This window comes from Miscanthus floridulus, chromosome 2, assembly GCF_019320115.1.
Source record: "Miscanthus floridulus cultivar M001 chromosome 2, ASM1932011v1, whole genome shotgun sequence".
NCBI classification, from domain to species: domain Eukaryota; kingdom Viridiplantae; phylum Streptophyta; class Magnoliopsida; order Poales; family Poaceae; genus Miscanthus; species Miscanthus floridulus.
This window is the reverse complement of record NC_089581.1, coordinates 47,288,824-47,308,423: the sequence shown is the minus strand read 5'-3', so window position 1 is coordinate 47,308,423 and position 19,600 is coordinate 47,288,824. Positions and strand designations below refer to the sequence as shown.

The 19,600-nt window shown below is 50.2% G+C and overlaps 1 protein-coding gene and 1 pseudogene across 1 annotated transcript; one reads left to right on the top strand and one right to left on the bottom strand.

The window, feature by feature from the left end:
- Nucleotides 1-9,076: 9,076 nt before the first annotated feature.
- LOC136536487 (BTB/POZ and MATH domain-containing protein 1-like) lies at nucleotides 9,077-10,245 on the top strand (annotated as a pseudogene).
- Nucleotides 10,246-11,178: 933 nt separating this feature from the next.
- LOC136538689 (QWRF motif-containing protein 7-like) lies at nucleotides 11,179-13,601 on the bottom strand. The gene is made up of 5 exons (XM_066530649.1): nucleotides 12,391-13,601; nucleotides 12,165-12,281; nucleotides 11,564-11,653; nucleotides 11,350-11,457; nucleotides 11,179-11,247 (listed from the first exon to the last, which is right to left on the bottom strand). Exons 1-5 carry the CDS (start codon nucleotides 13,537-13,539, stop codon nucleotides 11,179-11,181), a joined length of 1,533 nt encoding a protein of 510 aa, XP_066386746.1. The 5' UTR covers nucleotides 13,540-13,601.
- Nucleotides 13,602-19,600: the final 5,999 nt, after the last annotated feature.

Genomic DNA, 19,600 nt, shown 5'->3' with positions numbered 1-19,600 from the left:
GGCGAGCTCCCCATCTCGCCGGGTGGAGGGATGCATGACCCAACCTTGCCGTCGGGGCCGAAGTCGCGGGAGGGAAGCGTGGCCGGGACGGAGTTGGGACGCCTGGCGGCGTCCCATGCGAACGCGGTGGTGGAGATCCCGTCTGACGACGAGGTGGACACCGTGGCGGACCCGCCGGTGTCGCCGTAGGAGCTGGCGGTGTCGCCACGGGAGCTGGTGGTGGTCCGATTGGAGGCTAGGCCCTTCGGTGGTTCATCGAAGGGTGACCTAGAGTGGCCCTTCCCCGAGGACCCGTCGAAGGCGAGGTTCGTCCTCCGGGATTCCTGGGAGCACCAGCTCTGGGAAATTTTTGGGGGGCAAGGGCATGCCGCGGTGTCCGAGCTCACCAAGTTGTCCACGAAGCTAGAGAGCGCCCGAAAGCAGGCTCAGTTTGCCCGGCAGCTGGTTGAGGTCGACCTACAGCTCGCCATGGAGGTGAGTTTCTGGTACTTCTTGCCCTTTGAATGTTTCATCGGTTGTTTTTATAGTGCCTGTTTTCCACAGGAAATAAGGAAGGTGTCGTCCCGCAAGTCCTACTTCCTCCGGGCGGAACATGCCCGAATGGCCGAGCTTGAGCACCGGGTGGAGTCCGCTTGCCGCGAGTCCCAGGTCTGGGCGGCCAAGGCAGCCGCGGCGCAGGCGGAGGAGCAGCGTGTGGCAAAGCGAGCGACTGCTGCCAAGCGAGGGCTCGAGGCGGCAAAGGTCCGCCAGGCGGAGATGGAGGCGGGGCTACGGACGTCCCTGGCGAACACCGAGGCGGCGCTCCAAGAGGCCTTGGCAGCCCTTGAGCTGGAGCAAGCCGCCCTGGAGTCGGCACAGAAGGCCCTAGAGGCGAAGCAGAGGGCCCGGTCAGAAGCGGATCGGGAGGTGCTCACGCTCTGGGACCAGGTGATGGGGATGGAGGACGTGAGTGCCTAGCTACACGAGCAGGCGGCTCAGTAGGCAGAGGATCTCTCCACCCTTGAGGCCTCTCGCATCGGTGCGTACCTTTTTGTTTTCTCGTGGTGTTGATTTCTTTTCCCCCTAGCCTGTTTCTGAGGTTGTCGCCCTTCTTGCAGAGCTGGGTGAAAAGGTGAAGGCGCTGGAGCAAGACCTGGAGACGACCAAGGCGAACTTCAGCCGGAATGTCGAGGAACTGGCCAAGTCCCGTGAAGAGCGACGCGCTCTCGAAGGGGAGCTTGGCCAGATCCGCAACGCTGCCCAGCTCATCGTCTCGGAAGTCTTCGGGTCAGCGCCAAGTACCAGTGCGCCCGCGGTTCAGCTGGCGAAGGTCCCGAACATAGTTAAGGACCTTGTCAGGAGAGGGCTATTTTATGGAGCATCGGGGGTGCTGACCTCGGTGGCGATGTACCACCCGAATATGGACTTCGCCACTATCTGCGGCGGGTATGCTGAAGGCCTGAGCATGGAGGACATCCAGTCAATCGGGGTGAGCCTGCTACCGCACACGCGGTCGGTGTTAGAGCAAGTCTCCGCTGAGTGGGTGATGGATGTTCGCCGTCAAGACATGGCCCGAAGCATGCGTGGAGAGGATGCCTCCGAGCCTGCAGATAGCATGGAGCCTGGTTCGGGGGGGGGGGGGGGAACGTCGCCTCGGCCCTGATCGAGTCAAACGTCATGTTGCCAGGGAGCGAGCAGCCTGCGCCTTCGTCGGTCGCGCCATCAGCAGATGCCGCCGGGCCGGTTTAATACCTTTTTAAATATAAGTAGTGTTAGTAAATGTAAGAAGTTTAAGTTCATGGGGGGGAGAACCCCTGTGTAAAACGTTCGTGTGTGTTTTAATGACTACAATCGGTTTTTGTTTTTGTGATGGAGTTGCTCTATTCAGGGAAGCTTGTTCCCTTTCGTTCCTTAGTTCTCCCTTAGCATAATTTTGTTTTTAATTTCTTTCTCTCTCGTACCTGCCCATTTGTTCCGTGGGCTGCAACTTCGCAAGCCCAGGGCGTGGCCCACGAGGCTTGGCCGGTCGTAGCCGTAGGAAAAGGCGGAGTGCGATTAGTCAGAATGTTCTAAAGTAGAGTTACGTAAGGTAAATCAAAGGAACGAACTGCCCTTTCGTTCGGGTAGGAAGGAATTTCTCCATACAAAAGTAAAAAGAGTACTTTAAGGAAAAAACAAAAACAGAGGGGTAGTAGAGCCCCCTAGTGGAGCCCCCGAGCGCCCCGAGCCGAAGAGTGTTCGGGTCGGGGTGCTCTTATAGGAGCGTTCGCTAAGTAAAGGTAAGACTGAAACTTAGGAAAAGAAGAAAAGACATAGCTGTTCCAAGGTCCTCGGAGAGAGCGTCGTCGTCGTCCTTCAGTCGGTAGGCTTTCGGTCAGATCACTTCAGTCTTCTAGATCCTTGCCCGCTGCGCCCCCTTCTTCGGTCGCGGCCTCCTCGCCTTTTTCTTCCGTTACCCTGCCAGCCTACCTCAGTAGGCGCTTGAGGAGCTGGCAGTCCTTGTAGAGGTGCTTGACGGGGTAGTCGTGGTTGGTGCACGGGCTCTTCATGAGATCGTGGAAGTGGCTCGGAGGGTCTTGCTGGGGCTGCGTGCCTGCGTGATCGGCCGCGGCGACCGACGCGAAGTTAGCCAGTTGGCGGCGATCCTTTCTGTTCGTTTTCCCCTCTACGTGGAGGGGCCCTCGTCTTGATCCTGGCGCTTGGCCTTACCTTTGTCACGGCCCTTGTTGAAGCGCGGCGGAAAAGGCGCTTGCTGGGGGTGTTGGACAAAGGTTCGTGGTTCCAGGCTGTTAGGGCTGGGACTCCGGTCGATGCTGCGTGCGTCTCGGTTCGGCCCGAGCTGCGCGTAGATAGGCGGTCAGCATGGGGCAGTCGTCAAGTCAAGATGAGGTGCGATTGCGACTTCTTGTGCCGCAATCAGTGGTTGTGGCGGTGATAGGGTGTAGTGCCCCATCTGCTGTGTCCCTGTTCCCCGGACGGGGAGCGAGGTCACGAGTCGACGTCGCGATATGGAGCACTCCGCTTGTTGAATGGCGGCGGTCTCCACCAGTGCCTGGAGGTTCCGGTGGATCGCCTGTTCGCGAGGGTCGTTTGGCTCGGATAGGCTGCGTAGGAGCATTGCCGCTGCGGCAATGTTCTGACTGGCCCGAGCGAACTGTGGGGGTCGATCCCCCGAAATGGGGCGTTGTGCTGGGGCTGACGGGCGTGACCCCAAGCACCGCTCGCCGGTCTATGCGCACGGGGCACAGTGTGGTGCGCCGAGCGCGTTGGTGCAGTTGGTGTTTGATGCGGCCACTGTCGTCGTAGGCCCTCCCCGTGCTCTCGTGTGAGCTCAGGGGTCTCCACGTGAGGGCCCGCGCGGGGCGTGGGTCCGGAAGGACTCCGTTATCCCTAGCGGCTGTTTCAGGGCGTCTGCCACAGCGTACTCCCAGGACCGACGGTGGCTAGGCGCCATGTCTCCAATGCTGGAGCCGTCACTCCCGATGTTGTCATCCATGATGTCGAGGAAATAGGTGGGAGCATAGCTCGCCATCCCCACAAACTCAGATGTGAGAGGGTACGGCGCCAGCACCTTTTGGAGTCCCCAGGCGTATGCGTCTGCGGAAGACACAAGGCCATAGGGGAACCGGCCGTATGGCGGCTGCGACGGGGACAATGGTAACCCACCGGGTATTTGGCGGAAGATAGAGCGTAGTAAGTAAACAACAGCATGTGTATTACTCACAGCGGGGTTTGAGCAGAGAGTTTGCTTGGAATGAAGCGCAGATGCCGCGTCGTCGAAGTCACGTGTCCTGGAGTCGACGGAGGACGTCCCTTCGACGGGTGCCGGGTCGCGAGTCTCCTCGCGGTGGTGGAGTACGCCGAGCCGGTTGGTGACGAAGTCCAGGCTCCCGAAGCGGAAGGCCTAGGATGGCTCAAAGACGGGTGGAACCTGCATCCCGGCGGGCGAGAGTGCGGGGAACTCCAGCGAGCCGAAACGAATCGTATCGCCCGAGCCCGCGACGGCGGGGGTGGCAGAAAAATGGGTCATCCGATGACCAAAAGAGTGTTGAACATACAACGTCTTCCCCACAGACGGCGCCAACTGTCGGTGCAGAAAATGACCAACTAGTACATATTGTAGTTTTGCTGTACGTTGTGATCGAAGGTGGCCTAGCACTCAATGACATAGGATCTATACTGGTTCGGGCAACGTGCCCTACGTCCAGTTTGGGTCGGTCGGTGACTTTATTCCTAAGCCAGGTGCTCGAAGTCTGTAGTGGGGTTACAAACGAGAAGGAGAAAGGAGGGGTGTTCAAGAGGTCCGGTCAGCTCCGACCGGAAGGGTTGCGGTCGGAACTTGGAGGTCCTGCGGTTGTGAGCTATCGATCTAGTGAGTTTGAATTTGAAGTAGTCTGTCCCCCTCGTAGGAGGGAGCGCATCCCCTTTTATAGATGAAGGGGATGGCTTTACAAGTGAAAGGGAGAGAGTACGGATGTTTCTAAGCCTTGTTGCCCACGCTGATGAAGACTGGATAATGGTAGGCGCCCTCAACACTGTTGATGTCGCTGTAGAATGTCAGATGCGCACGGGAGGTCGAGCTGTCTTCTTCAGGAAGGATGGACGCCGGTACCTGCAAATATTTCTTGATGCCTAGTGGCATGTGAGGAGCCGCGCTATGTTCACCCGGTATGGCAAATCCTGGAGCCCATACTATGATCGATGTCCAGAGACACGCGGGGGGCTTACCGTATGAGAGTTTTTAGCGGCCCCTACAATACTGTGTCAGGGTGGCTGCAGAGCACTGTTTCGTGCAGGGTATGGTCCCTGGTACAGTGGTTTTGACTTGTGAGCCATGCCTTTCCTTTCTCCGCACGTCTTCTGGTTCCTTCCGAACGAGGTGTCCCCGGTTGGACGACTCTAGTCGGCTCTCAGTATGCCGGTCGGAGAAGAGCGGTGAGCAGGGTTCCCATGAGCCCCGGTCGCGGGGTCGGAGTAGGAAGCAGCGTTTTGGGCTAGGCCTTCCGATTGGAGAGACTGCTTGGAGACGGCTGGTGCCTGAAGCGAGTGCTCCGGTCGGAGAGGTTGGCCGAAGAAGTTGACGGGCGGGCGCTTGTTCTTTTGGGTAGACCTTCTGGTCGACGTCCGGACTACCCTTCTAGCCCGCTGTGTTTTAGATTTTTGGGCCGGCCCATGAACTATAAGTTTGTTTTCCTGGGCCGAGCCCGAGCGTGGGAGCCAGTCCTCGAGGGATCCCGGGTTTATGAACCCAACAGTCGGATTGAACAATTAGACGGTTGCCTCCAATATGTTGGGCTAACATCAACCCTTACTTTAGAGCATGCCGGATTGAACAATTAGACGGTTGCCTCTAATATGTTGGGCTAACATCAACCCTTACTTTAGAGCATGCGCTTCCGGCATTGGAGCATCTACCTGGTTGAGGGATCTTATTATTATTGTTATAATAATCCACATCTCATCAGGGAAAACAAATATTATTGAGGCAGAGTCCGAGCTAGACAGAAGAGAGGGTCGGAGCCTGTTCGACGGGCCCATCTTTCGGACCAATAATACAAACTGGGCTGCTCTTGTGTTTTTGGAGAAAAAAGTCTACATTACTCCTCTCAACTTTTGCGAAAGTCCGCTTTTCTTTCCTGAAATTCAAAATCGAGCAAAACACCTACCTCAATTTTTAAAACCGTTCATCTTACCTCCCTGACCCTGTTATAAGCAGTTTTAAAGTTGGTTTTGTCTTTTTCTTTTTTTTTATTTATTTTGGCTGAATCTTTGAAAAATCATAGTAAATCATAGAAAAATCATAAAATCGAAAATCTAATTTTGTTGGACTCCACATGATTAGATCTACACAGTGAACATATAATATGGTATGCTTTAGTATAAAATTTTTGTTGTGGTTTTAGATCTATGCTTTTGTGTAATTAGTTGGAATAATTTATAGCTGCAGTTTCTATGGTCCAATTGTAATGAAATTTTTATGATGGGCTAATTATTGTCTGATTCAACTGTAGTAAAAATTTCATACTCATTCGATCATGTATAGCTTAGTTATAGATTTATTTATATTTAACAAGCATAAACATAAATAAAATATATAACTAAGTTATACATGATCCAATGAGTATATAAATTTTTACTATAGTTTAAGCATACAATAATTAGTCCACCATAAAAATTTCACCATAATTAGACCATAGAAACTACAGCTATGAATTATTCCATTTAATTACATAAAAGCATAGATCTAAAGCCACAACAAAAACTTTATATTAAAGCATACCATATTATATGTTTACTGTGTAGATCTAATCATGTAGAATCCAATAAAATTAGATTTTCTATTTTATGATTTTTCTGTGATTTACTATGATTTTTTAAAGATTCGGTCGAAATAAATAAAAAAGAAAAAGATAAAACCGCCCTCAAAACTACTTATAACAGGGCCAAGGAGGCAAGATGAACGGTTTTAAAAGTTGAGTGAGGTGTTTTGTCCGGTTTTAGAGTTTGGGAAGGAAAAACGGACTTTCGTGAAAGTTGGGAGGTAATGTGGACCTTTTCTTTTTTGGAAAGAACTATATAAGTCGGCCTAAAAAAAAAGAGCCCAACAGTCAACAACAGCGCTAGGAAGCACTCAAGCCGGCGACGACCCATCGCCTCCTTCGCCATTTTGTCTTACCCTTTCCGCGCCGCCGGTTTGTGCCAAACCCTACTCCCTACAAGATGCAGTGGCGGTGGCGCCTAAGCTGAAATCAGTGCGTGCGCCGCGACGAAGAGAGAACTCGATAGGACTTGTGGGGGAGAAGACGTCTCGTCGGTGTCCAAAGACGTCTCGTCGGTGTCCAAGTGGTATTCCCATGATCAGTTCAAGCCTGAAAACCAAGTTAAAAATGTCCCATCACGGGGTTCTGAGGAGGCCGTCAGTAGCAAACTTCACCAAATTGCAAAGCAGTATCCAAATGTTGATGCCATCGAATGGTCAAAGGATTGCCCGAAAAAATATGAAAGAGGCAAGCCCTTCCTACCAAACCGGGACATCCAGCGCCTACCACTTGGAATGAGAAGGTTTCATGATTGGTACTTGCGTGTTCTCCCAACGAGCATAGATATCATATAAGCATGCTTTCCCACCGGCACATTTGGAAGCCCAGCCGGGAAAATTGTCTTTGACTTCAATGACATGCACACATGCTTTCACCTGGGAGAAATGGAGATGAATCTAATTCGCACGTGGTGCCTGTAAGTCCTTGTCCTTCCGATATGATATGAATGTAATCTTTGAATTTTGTTGTAACTAACCCACGCCGTGATTTGTAGAATGCAAGTGCACATTGTCAAACAAATGCCAAGTGTGAAAGCCGGGTATGTAGACCCTCAAGCTATAGCCCAAACAAATTTTAATTACCCTAAACGGTGGACACTGGATGCCAAAGAGCTAGCAGCTGCAAAGACTCTTCGGGAGAAAGAGCGCATCCGTAGTGCGAAGCTAAGGGAAGAGTCCCTTAAGGTTGCGGCATACATTGCTCTGGCTTTCAAAAATCTCCAACAACACTCTACTATATGGCTACCATACAACTTCGAGTAAGTTCAACTATAACTTAAAGCTATGTTCGATATATTTTATTCGATGTAAAAGAGCTTATCTAGTTCTATGATTAAATCCATGCAGCAACCACTGGATTTGTATAGCCGTCGATGTCGGGAAGAGCATGGCATGTGTCTTTGATTCAATAGATAAGGACCCGGCGACATACAAAGACTTCATATCGATTCTCAAGACGTATACATATCGACAATCCTCATTAGCTTATATGTCTGTATACATACTTGTAACGTTCACTTATGCATACTAACAAGTTGTATTTGCTAAAATAATTCGAACAGGGCATTTAGGTTCTATGTCTCGCATCATCACGGAAGGCATGATCCAGCGAGGAAGGAAAAGCTGGCTATAAAAACACTATGTGCGGTAAGTGTAACTTACTTCTTCAGTACTCCGTTACATGGCTGTTAAAAGCATTACCTAATATTTTCATATGCAAAACACACAGTGCCCCAAGCAGAGGCCTGGGAGTGTACATTGTGGATACTATATATGTTCTATGATGAGTAACACCGGTGCCTACAGGAGACACCCCTTAAGGGTAAGTTTGAACCTCTTCACCCGTAGTATAAAAACTTTATAAATGGTATGAAATACTAAACTGAAACTTGTTTTCTTGTAGTGGAGAGAAGAGAAAGGAATGAAAAGAGACCCATACAAGGATGACCAACTCTTAGAGCTCGTCGGCGACCTTTGCAACTTCATATTGGACCAGATTGTACACGTCAGAGGCGCCTACCATGATCGAGAGTCTGACTTAGGTACAAATCCTCAGTACCAACACCTTCGTGAGACTGAAAGGCTAGCTCTAGGACGTTGATAACAATGTGTATGAAATTTGTATATTTAATGATGGATTGTATATATATATCATTACGAATTGGACTTGTAATTGTACTTTATATAGTCGCGTTCGGAACGTTGGTCGCGTGGCGTTCGGCAACGCGAACGCAGTTTGGAACGTTGGTCGCGGGCCGTTTGGCAATGCGGATGCTGGATGGAATACGCAGAAATAAACAGTTCTGGTCGAATTTGAATTGTAAATTTGAATTTTTTTTTTGCGAGAAAATGTACTGTAGGGGCGGTTCTAGATTGAACCGCCCCTACAAACAGGTATTATAGAGGCGGCTGGCACTACAGCCGCCCCTACAAATAGATTTGTAGGGGCGGTTCGTAATACCAGCCGCCCCTATAAATCTATTTTTAGGGGCGGCTCAATAACCAACCGCCCCTACAAATAGATTTGTAGGGGCGGTTCGTAATACCAGCCGCCCCTACAAATCTATTTTTAGGGGCGGCTCAATAACCAACCGCCCCTACAATTTGTAGGGGCGGCCTGGGAACCGCCCCTACAAATGCACGATTTGTAGAGACGGTTCGGTAGGGGCGGCTGGCCAAACCGCCCCTACAAAGGATTATCAGCCGCCCCTAAAAATGGTTTTTGTAGTAGTGAGGGGAGCGGGGGGTCAGAGAGAAATAGAGATCATCAGGTTTGCCATGTCCTCGATGGCTGGCGGCGGCGAGCCGTCGCGGTCTGAATCCACCATCGTCGCCAACACCGCGAGTGGGTACCATATCCTCAAGATCGATGGCTACTCCCGCACCATTGCGAAACCCACAGGAAAGTACATCGCGTCCATCCCGTTCACCATGGGCGGCCATCGCTGGTACATTCGCTACTACCCCAACGGCAACAAGTTGGAGGCCAAAGATTACATCTCGCTTTATCTTCATCTCTACGACAATGTCGCCAAGTCAGCGAAGGCGCAGTAAGTTCCGTTTCGTCGGCGACGTGGCGGAGCAGCCGTTGGCACTGAGAGGAGTACATATCTTCGATGACCAGAGTGGATGGGGACGCTCTGAGTTCATCAAAAGGGAAGATTTTGAAGCGTCGAAGCATCTCCGGGACGATTCTTTTGCCATTCGGTGCGATGTGGTCGTCACCACCGAATTCTGGACGGCGGAGGTGCCGGAAGCCACCACTCCGGCCGATAGTATCTCCGTGCCCCCATCTGACCTGCACCAGCATCTTGGCGGTCTTCTGCTGACTGAGAAGGGCGCCGATGTGGTGTTCGAGGTCGCCGGTGAGACGTTCGCTGCACACCGGTGCGTGCGCGCAGCCCGTTCGCCTGTCTTCAGTGCAGAGCTCTTTGGTGCAATGAAAGAGAGCGACACCCGAGGCGGTGTGGTGCACATAGAGGACATGGAATCTCGGGTGTTAAGGCTTTGCTCTACTTCGTTTACACAGACTTGTTATTCCCAAAGACAAAGACGATGCAACAACTGGAAGACGACGATGAAGACGTTTTGTCTCTGCACCTACTGGTCGCTGCGGACAAATACAACTTGGAGAGGCTGAAACTGTTATGTGAAAAAAGAAGTTGTGTGAGTACATCAATGCAGGCAATGTGGCAACCATCCTGGCGCTAGCCGAGCAACACCACTGCCATGGACTCAAGAAGGTGTGCTTCCATTTTCTCAACTCTCCTGCAAATTTGAGGGCTGCCGTGGCCATCGACGGCTTTAAGCGTCTGAGCAGAAGCTGCCCCTCTGTTATGGTGGAGTTTGCCATGCTCGGCAACTTAATTCCATGCTGGCTGGTTTCGTTCATAGCAACTGCAGTTGATGATTTTTTTGGGTCGACTTCTGTTGTCAAGAGGCTATGAAAAATTCAAGTTGATGTTTCCCACTTTCAGTAGTTGGTGAATCCTAACTTCTAAGTGTCAAGGAGAGTGCTTTTGTTAGGTGACTGCGTCTGGGCAACTCTACCAATTCGCAACGGATGATTTTGTTATCTGCTAGCTTTGAATCTCCACTAGAAATCCGTCTATGTGCTTGACATATAATTCTCAGAATGCAATAGCTCTTTTTTTAGCTATGTTACCTTTTTTTTTTCCTTGACCGTACCACGAGGTACATATTTCTTTAAGAGGAAGTAGAGTTGTTAAAGTACATACCTAGAACTCGTTTACTTCTCTGCTCGTTAATCCAGATGCATATGTACATTGTAATCAGAGCATCATACAGTATCACGTTGAACTTGGTTGTGTTATCCTTTAGTCAAGGTTGCCTATGGAGATGGGAGATCTACACTGGTTTTGCTGCAACATCTTCGCTTTTTATGTATTTCTGATTGTAACACTGAATATGCATGCTGCAGTAAACAATGTCAAATCATATGCATCGACCATGTTTGAAAGATACTTTGATGTGGAGAATGTTGATTCCAGTCAATCTCAAGTCAGATTTCCATGTCAAAGAAGTGATATTTCAATACCATGTCAAAGATGTGATCTCTCTAGACCTGAGTAGCTTTTTCTACCTACAGATATCTTGATAGATGTTGAATTGTTGATGGTTAAGATTATTTACTATGTCTTACCATAGCTTGTAAGCATAGTAAATTTAGGACGATTTTAAGAGTTCAAGATCATTCTCATTCAGCACCAATGTGCTCACATGACACATCCTTTTGTTTCTAATTTGATCTTACCCTTCTACCTAAAGTCGTAAACTGCTAAATGTATAATGATTCTATTCTAGCTAGTTTTACTGGAGCAGTCTGTTGCTAAATGCCTGTGTACAAGCGCTCGCCTCCACTATTTCACGATCACAGCACTAAGCGATGCCAACTGGACTAGATGGCTGCGCAAGCTCTGTTCCTCCACCTGCAGGTTGTGATCAAAACAGTGACACTTCGTAGGAGTCGGAGCTACCATAATAAGCGCAAGGCATTTGATCAATGAAAGAAAATATCGATGCTATTATACCTGCAGTGCAGAGACCAGCCTAAGCAGCTCGACACACTCCTGCAACATAGCCTGCTCTTCTCTTGCCACACGCACCAGCTTCGAGATCAGTAACGCTGTTTCCTGAGCCTAAAGAGAAAGATAAAGCTCCACTAATCAGAGAACAATCCATACAAGTCAGCACAAGTGAAATTATGAGCTTGTTTTCACATAGGAGTATTTCGTCTGTCATTACCATCGGATTGAATGATCTCGTCATTGCCTTGGCTGTCAACGTGAGCTCGAGAGCTTGGTGCAGAATGGTGGCCAATGGCGCTAGGGATACCTGTGTCGAATTCAAGGTTTTTTTTATCGGCCGATATTCACCGAAATTTCCGAAATTTCCTTTCTATCCACAGGGTCCGATAAAATTTGACATAGGCCAAATTTTTCCCTTTTTTCCTGCTCTCACACAGACAACCCAAATTCAGCCGTGCGACGGTCCCACACTATAATGTTTTATTCTTGTTTTTATCGGTAAACAAGTGATGTTTAATAGCTTAGGAATAGTTTCAAGTCAAATTCTACGAAATTTTTTTAAAACAATTTGAATTTTTTTTTGAATTTGGTCCGATATTTCCGATATATCCTGCTTATCCTGTTTATCCATGACCTCCGATAAATTTTTATTTCCGATAATGAAAACCTTGGTCGAATTGCATGTTTTATGTTGTTGAAATTATTTTTGGAGGCAAGCAAGCATATTCCTTATACACTTGAGGCAAATATTCACCACCACATATATATGTATATATTGAAGACAAAAAGAAATTCATTGCTGAAATGCATCTGAATACCTTGGCACCATTGGTGAGAGGAAGCCTGCAAACGGCTGCCCGGGTGCAGTTCACTGTTGAGGCCAGGGCGGAGTCATGTCCGGTTTGCAGCTGCCCCCAGCTCTCCAAATCTTTCATCTGCAGGTTTGTGTTTATCCACCATCTCATCATAAACAAAAATACCAAGGCAGAGTCTTTTTAAATTCTATATACAAAATTGCAAACTTAAAATTGTAAGTAACTGAACCTGGAAAGACAGCACGGTGTTTAGTTTAATCTTCTGCTTCTCCTTCTCAAGCTGCACTAGCTTCCTGGCCACCTTCCCTCTCATCTCCGACACCCTTGCCCATGTACCCATCAAGTCCAGCTCGGCGCTGGCCATCTTCCTCTCGCGGACGGCGTCCGCCTTAGCGTTGGCGAAGCGCCACTGCAGGAGCCGGCAATGCGCCATCCTCATGTGGTGGCCGGCCTCCCCGCCGCCTCCGCTGCTGCGCGACGGCACCGGCGAGGACAGCAAGGTGGCCGTGACAGCGGCGATGGACGCGTCCTCGGCCGCGTGCTTCCGCCGGTGGAAGATGTGGCCCCACCCGAGGCTGATCAGGCTCTTCTTGCCTTTGCTCTCCGGCACCGTGGGCAGCATCGTCGTCGCCTTGAGCGGCGGCGAGCCGCTGCGCCGCCCTGGCGAGAGCGCCCACTGCGTATTGCTCGACCCGAGCAGGCGGACGGAGCCCGTGCGCGGGAGCAACGGAGAGTGCGGCTTGGAGGCCGTCGTCCTCGGCGTGGTGGTGGCGGAGCCCCTGGAGGCGTCGCTGCACTCCGAGCCGGAGCTGGCGACGTCGGCGGCGGCGTCGAGGGACGCGGCGTTGGCAAGCCTGCGGAGGTCCGACGGCGCGACGCGGCCCGGCGTGAGCGTCACGCCCGCGGGCCTTGTGGACGGGAGGAAGCGCATGGAGCGACCGAACGCGTGGCCGGCGACGCCCTTCGTCCCCGACGGCTTCCCGATCTTCCTGGCCTCCGCGTCCGCGTCGGCGAAGCGCGGCAGCTCGATGCAGCTGCGCTGCCCGGAGAGAGCCCGTGGCGCGTCATCTCTGACGAGGTGGTCCGCGAGCGTGGCCACGGACGGCGACGACGGCGGCGGCGGTGGCGCGGGGGACAAGGGAGACGGCGCAGGCGGGGCCTTGCTCTTGCCACTCTTGTTGCCGGTGGAGGAGGAGGAAGGCCAGAGCGAGCGAGCGATCGAGACGGCGACGGGGGATGTTGTCGTGGCGGGTTCCGATCGGGAGACTGAGCGCCGGGCACTCTGGCGGACTGGCGAGAGCGCGGAGGCGGGGAGGAGCGACGACCGGCCCGGCAGCTCCGTGCCGGAGATGGACGTCCACCGCTTCGACGACGACATGGCCGCGTGACGCGATGGCCAGGCCAGCTAGAGCTCGCCACGTCCAGTATGCGCGTTGGATAAGTTACGACATATATGATGCTTTCGCGTTGGACGTAGGCATTAGCACTTTGGCCGTTTGGCGTAGCAACGGCCGGCCGGCCGCTAGCGGTCGAGAGCGAGGCCGGCCGGCGTCCGAGGCGAACGAGTCAGCTGCGTTTTCCGCCGTGCAGGACAGCGGACGACGCCGTCGCCGCGTGATGACTGATGAGAGATAAATGGAAGAGCTTCGGCGACGTAATATAATCTGGATGGAAGATGGCGTATGCGGCGGCCGCGTTTACAAGGCGCTATCCACGAACACAAAGAAGTGGCATCCTTGATGGCTCGACGAGACGACGACGCTTGGAGCTCTGTACGCCGAGACGTCGACACCAGAATCGAAGCAATCAAGTGAACAGGAGATTCGACGACTGACGGAAAGGGAAACAAATCATATTTCAATCAACATGCTCTGATATGATATCTGTAATTTGTAATTTGATATGCGTGTGTATATAGTTTCTATATATATTGTGCTGCAGCCCATGGACTTCGAGATCAGATCATGTATCCCACATGAAGTTACACTTATTGTTAATTTAATTTTTAGAAGTACGTGCTAGATGTATTGCAGTTTTGTTTATAGATAGAATTGTTAAATTATGAAGAAAATTAGAGACATTATTGCATATTGTTTTAGGAACACATGGCAAATAATTAAGTAGTATTACAAGCTTTTTTAATTCATAATATTTCAAACTCAACGTAAAAAAAATATTTCAAACTATTAGTATATTGGAACGCTTTTCTAGAGTATCGGTCACCATATACCTTAATTCTCGTGTACTCCCATCCAGCTGACACCACTCCGTCCATTCTTATGCACTCAATTTATCATCCCGTGCGGACCCGTATATCATCCTCTCTCCTCTCCTTTCCCCTTCGTCTTCCAGAGCACGAACGCAAGAGCTTTCTGCTCGCATGAGCGCAAATTCTGGGCTGCTGCCCATGGCCGTCGCCGTTGCACGGTTTCTCCAAAGAAAATAGCGCCGCTTGCCTTCTTCATCGCAGGGGCCGCCTGTGAGACCCAGCTCATGGCCGGTTGGGCTGGGCTACTGTAGTTGTAGCGCTGAACTGGGCCAGGCTGAATTCGGGTCACTATATGTAGCTGCGGAAAACATCGTGCAACCAGAAGTTTAGTACCATACCGTGAATTCTGAGTTTACCGAACCAGCTTAAATAGCCAGGCCAAGGATGCGTAGTAACTTTTGGTTAACCATTTTACGCGAAGCAAGGACGAAAGCGCAAGCGGGTTGCTACGTAGGTGGGACCCACCCCTCGGCAGAGTGGGCCTTTGGGCCGTGTGCTGGGCCTGGGATGTTACAAATGGTATTCAGAGTCAACTCTCGCGGTTTCACGGTGCGTATGGTCTGGAAGCTTGGATAGGCTGTGCATGGCTCTAGAGAGGACATGATACCTAGGCTGAGTCAATCATGAGCATTTATCCCATATGGGTAAGCTGGTTCGATACCTCGATGAGAACGTCGAACCCATTGAGGGTGGGTGGATATGAGACCCAGCTCATGGGCCGAATTGCGGTTGGGTCGGCCTATTGTAGCGGTAGCGCTGAATTGGGCTGTAACGCCGAGTACTGTAGCTACGGAAAACACTGTGCAACAAGAAGTTTAGTACCATACCGTGAATTCTGAGCTCACCGAACCAGCTTAAACAGCCAAGCCAAGGACGCGTAGTAACTTTCGGTTAACCGTTTTGCGCAAAGCGAGGACGAAAGCGCAAGCGGGTTTCTACGTAGGTGGGGCCCACCCCTCGACAGAGTGAGCCTGGTCCATGTGCCGGGCCTAGGGTGTTACACCACCCTTCGCGGCCTTCTCCAACACGGCGGCGCTGCACCCCGTACTGCTCCGTGCACCCACGCCGCGCCACCATCGACCTTGCCCGTCGCAGTAGGGGAGGTAGGGGAGGCCTGCGCCCCCATCCACCTCGCGCTGTCGACAGGAAGGGGAGGCCCGCGCCACCGCAGTTCCCCACAAAGGTAGGCCATGGACGCGTGGCGACGCTGTGTTTCAGGCGTTTTCAGACATGTTGCAAGCATATGTTTCAAGTATTTCAGTTGTTTTAGATGTATATTACAAAAGTAGATCAGGATATTACATATGTTGTAATGGTTGTATAAGTATGTTATAAGTGTGTTTATCTGGATGTTGCATATGTTTTACACATACGTTGCAAGTGTTTAATCTGGATGTTGTGTATGTTTGCAATGGTTTTGAGTGTTTTTAGGTGTTTTTGTAAGTATTTCAAACACATGTTTCAAGTGTTTCATGTATCTTCTTTTGTATATTTTAAGTGTTGCATCTGAATATTTCAAAAGTAGATCGGGTGTTGCGTGTGGGAAGTGTGTGGGAAGTGGGAGGGGCGTGAGCAGTCCTCAGGCGTGGTCTAACAAAGTGAACGACGTCTAGGGCGGCGCGGTCCTGCTGCTGGGGTGCTCGCTCGCAAGTCCAATGCTACTAGGGCTCTCGCTCGCTCATTGGACGAGCACCGTCAGATGCTATTGCCTCGGATCGAAAGTTTCGACGCTAGCAAGTCCGTATTAGTATATTGTACATGTGCTATTTTGTCTATTGTAATATTGTAATAGAGATGCATCAAACTTAATTGTTACGACGTGGCGGCCGCATCGAGGCGCCGAGCGCCGAGGAGCACAACACCTATAAGAACGTCATCACGGCGTCCGCGAACCGCTGATCGTATCGTCATCTGCGCCGGCGCCGACGTCAACCTTGCTTTGTCGTGTTTGACGTTCAATCGCAAGCAGAAGATCGGGTTGGGAATTTTGAAACGGCAACTCGATCGATCATGCACTCCAGTCGACGGGGTATCCACGAGCACGCTTTCGCGGTGTATCTCCCTCCGACACTGCTCTCCCTCTCCCAAGTCCAACAAGGCAAAATAACCCTACTTAATCTGTTTTTAAAAAAATCCTACATAATCTTTTCTTATTATATACTACATCCGTACTAAAAAAATAAAGTCGTTTTGACAGGACTTGGGTTAAACATTGGGAATATAAATCATGAATAACTTTTAAGTTGTTGAGTTTGGAAATATGAAAGCCATATAAATAGATTTGTCTTGAAAAATATTTTTAAAAAAAATATACATATATCACTTTTTGATAAATATTTTTGTAAAAACAAGGAGTCAACGTAATACTTTAGAGACCGTGTCGCTGTCCTCTAAAGATAGTGTTGTCTTCCTGAAATCTTCTCTGATCTTCGGAGATATTTTCCTCGGGCGAGCCAACAGTGATCCAAAACACTTTCATAGCCTCTAGCCATAGCGTGGCCTGAACTCGCCACCTCTTAAAATGCACACCAGAAAACTTTTCCAGCCTCGGCGCGTCAGTGAAACCAGCCATACTTAAATCAGGAAAAAGCCAAAAATAAGGTTTTTGGATTGTTAAATAATTAGGAAGTTTCTAGATTACAAACAGAATATAAATCATGACAAATTCAAGAACTAGATTAAGCATAACTTGTATACTAGCATGATTTAACAGTAGCATAAACATAACTACTGGTGTAAGCATAGCTCGTACAACAGTCAGATTAAATAGCTGAAAGAAAGACATCGGATCACGAGATGTGTACCTTTCGACTATAGCAGGAGACAATGTCATCGGTGATGGAGATGCAGATGGTGGTGGCGCGAGGTCGTCGATGAGCGGCAGAGGAAGAGCTCGAAGTAGTTGACGATGGATACGCTAGGATGTAGTGCTGTTTGACTTGGATGGAAGATGACCCGTCGTGGAAGTTGGGAGCAGTCGCGTAAAAAGCGCTTCCCAAAAATCTTATTCGTCCTCTCTTGGTGTAGGATCGCAAGGACGAGGGTTTCGGAGACCTGCTCTCCCAAACGCTGGTGCACGCAAACAATCAGGATGGGGAAACTACGGTGGCAGCGCAGTAGCGAGAAGAGAAAAATTCTATTTGACTACCTTAGGATTTTTCAACTGGAACTCCCAATAGTAATTTTTGATGTATCTTTTCCTAGGAGGATTGGTACATATATATAGGAAGAAAAACTCACTACCTCCACATCAATTAGCAATATGGTACTAATAGATGTTGCACCTCCCACCTCTACTTAAGGGTTTAAACATTAAAGCCCATTAGGGAACACAGGTATTGGGCCTTTGAAATTTATTAGAATTCTTCATATGGATTTAGGGAACTATCCATACAAATTCTTACAGTATAACCATTGCAACATGTGCAACATCATAATCTATTTTTGCAACATCCATATGAAACACTTGCAACATACCTCTGAAGCATCTAAAACATACTCTTGCAACATGCGCTTTCAACGTAACATCTCCTTATTGCTTGGCAGAATAGAGGCTCGTCGGTGTGTGGTGTTTCCCGGAGGCAGCGGCCCGTCGGCGCTTGTAGGTGGCAGGCCGGCGGCAGTGGCTGCACGTCGTGGAAGGGTGGCATCGGCCACATGAGCGGCGGGGAGGCCGTGGCCACATGATTTGGAGACGACAGCAGCGCGCCACGCCTGGCAGGGCTGGCAACCGAGCGCTAGTGGCTGAGTGGTTCGCCTCGGAGGCAGCCACGTGCTGCGCCTTAGAGGGCCTGCGGCCGTGCGCTCGGAGGCGGCAGGCAAGCAGGTAAAAGCGATAGGAAGAGGAACGCGTGGATACGACGAATAAGTGGACGAGCAGTTTTTTTTTGAGAAACAAAGGAGCATAGGTTGTTGAGCTGGCGTCGTGGCCCAGCAATGGAGCGTTCGGGCAGATGGACTCCCGATTTAGAGCATTACCGTTATTATTATCAGAGATGCTCCAGAACACCATCTATGCTCTTCCTCAATATGTGGGACCTATCCGTCAGAATACAATTATTTATTTTCTTTTCTTTTTTCCTTTATTTCCTTTCCTCTTCCCTCGTCTCATCTTCTCCCACACATCGCATGGACCCCACTGCCACCTTGCGAGAGCATCGACCCCGCCCTAGTCCCCACACCTCGTGAGAGCATAGCCCACCTCGCACAAATCCCAACCCATCGTTGCCTACTCCGGTAGCATCAGCCTCGCCCTTCACCGCCCCGGCCTCGAATCCAGCCACAACGTCTGGCCTATCGTTATTGTCCCTAGACGAAGTCCCCTGGCGGGGCACGAGTGGCTCCAAACAGGGGGTTGTGGTGCGATGAGCTAGGGCACAACGGCGTGTAGGCTCAGCTGGCATGGCACGCAGTCCTGGCCACCTCCCGAGCATGCCCGACGCCATGGCTGCAACCGGTGATCGAAGCGGGGAAAGGCACGAGGGAGAAGGGCGATGGAGAATAGTAGTTGGGGTGGACCTCAGCTTATTGGGGGAGATAAACTTCCCCTTTATTTAAGGGGAGATAGGGTAGATATTGGTGGCCACAAAAAAATAGGAAGCTATTTGGGATTTGCTGGAGCAAGAATAAAAGAATATCATGCCCAATATAATATAGTTTTATGGGGATGATGAATCATATTGGGGAACGGTTGAAGATGCTATAACAAACACGACAAGTTTGGGCCAATACTGTGCATTCTGCAACTAGTTTAATTGCACACTTGTCACTTCAACCTACATCCGTGCAACCAGATATTTCATCAAAAAAGTCGTAACTCGCCTAGGGCATAGCCGAGGCCACCACCTCCGCCTCCACCACCGCTGGTCCCCCTCCCTTCCCTCTCTGGCAACTCACCGGAGGCCGGAGGGAGTGGGGAGCCATCTCTCTAGTAAGTTTTCCAATAGATCAAGTCCTGTTAGGGTTAGGGTCTCTTCATGCCAACTTTCTTGGTATTGGGGATTTGTCTTATCCTCCTCCTTTTCGGCAACGATGAAGAGATATGGTGGATTTGGTTTCTCCATGATGACTCTAATGAAGATGAGGACGACAACTATGACATCAACAACTTCCTCGGTATGACGACATGGAGAATTAGGTTTTCGGACAGCGACATCAAAGCGTTGATGAT

What these genes read in the sequence shown, in the direction of transcription:
- LOC136538689 (XM_066530649.1), bottom strand. Translation starts at nt 13,539, where the DNA reads ATGTCGTCGTCGAAGCGGTGGACGTCCATCTCCGGCACGGAGCTGCCG. An exon ending in ACACCGTGCTGTCTTTCCAG is followed by an intron (nt 12,282 to 12,390) that starts GTTCAGTTACTT and finishes ACAAACCTGCAG; the next exon opens with ATGAAAGATTTGGAGAGCTG. An exon ending in GGCTGGTCTCTGCACTGCAG is followed by an intron (nt 11,248 to 11,349) that starts GTATAATAGCAT and finishes CACAACCTGCAG; the next exon opens with GTGGAGGAACAGAGCTTGCG.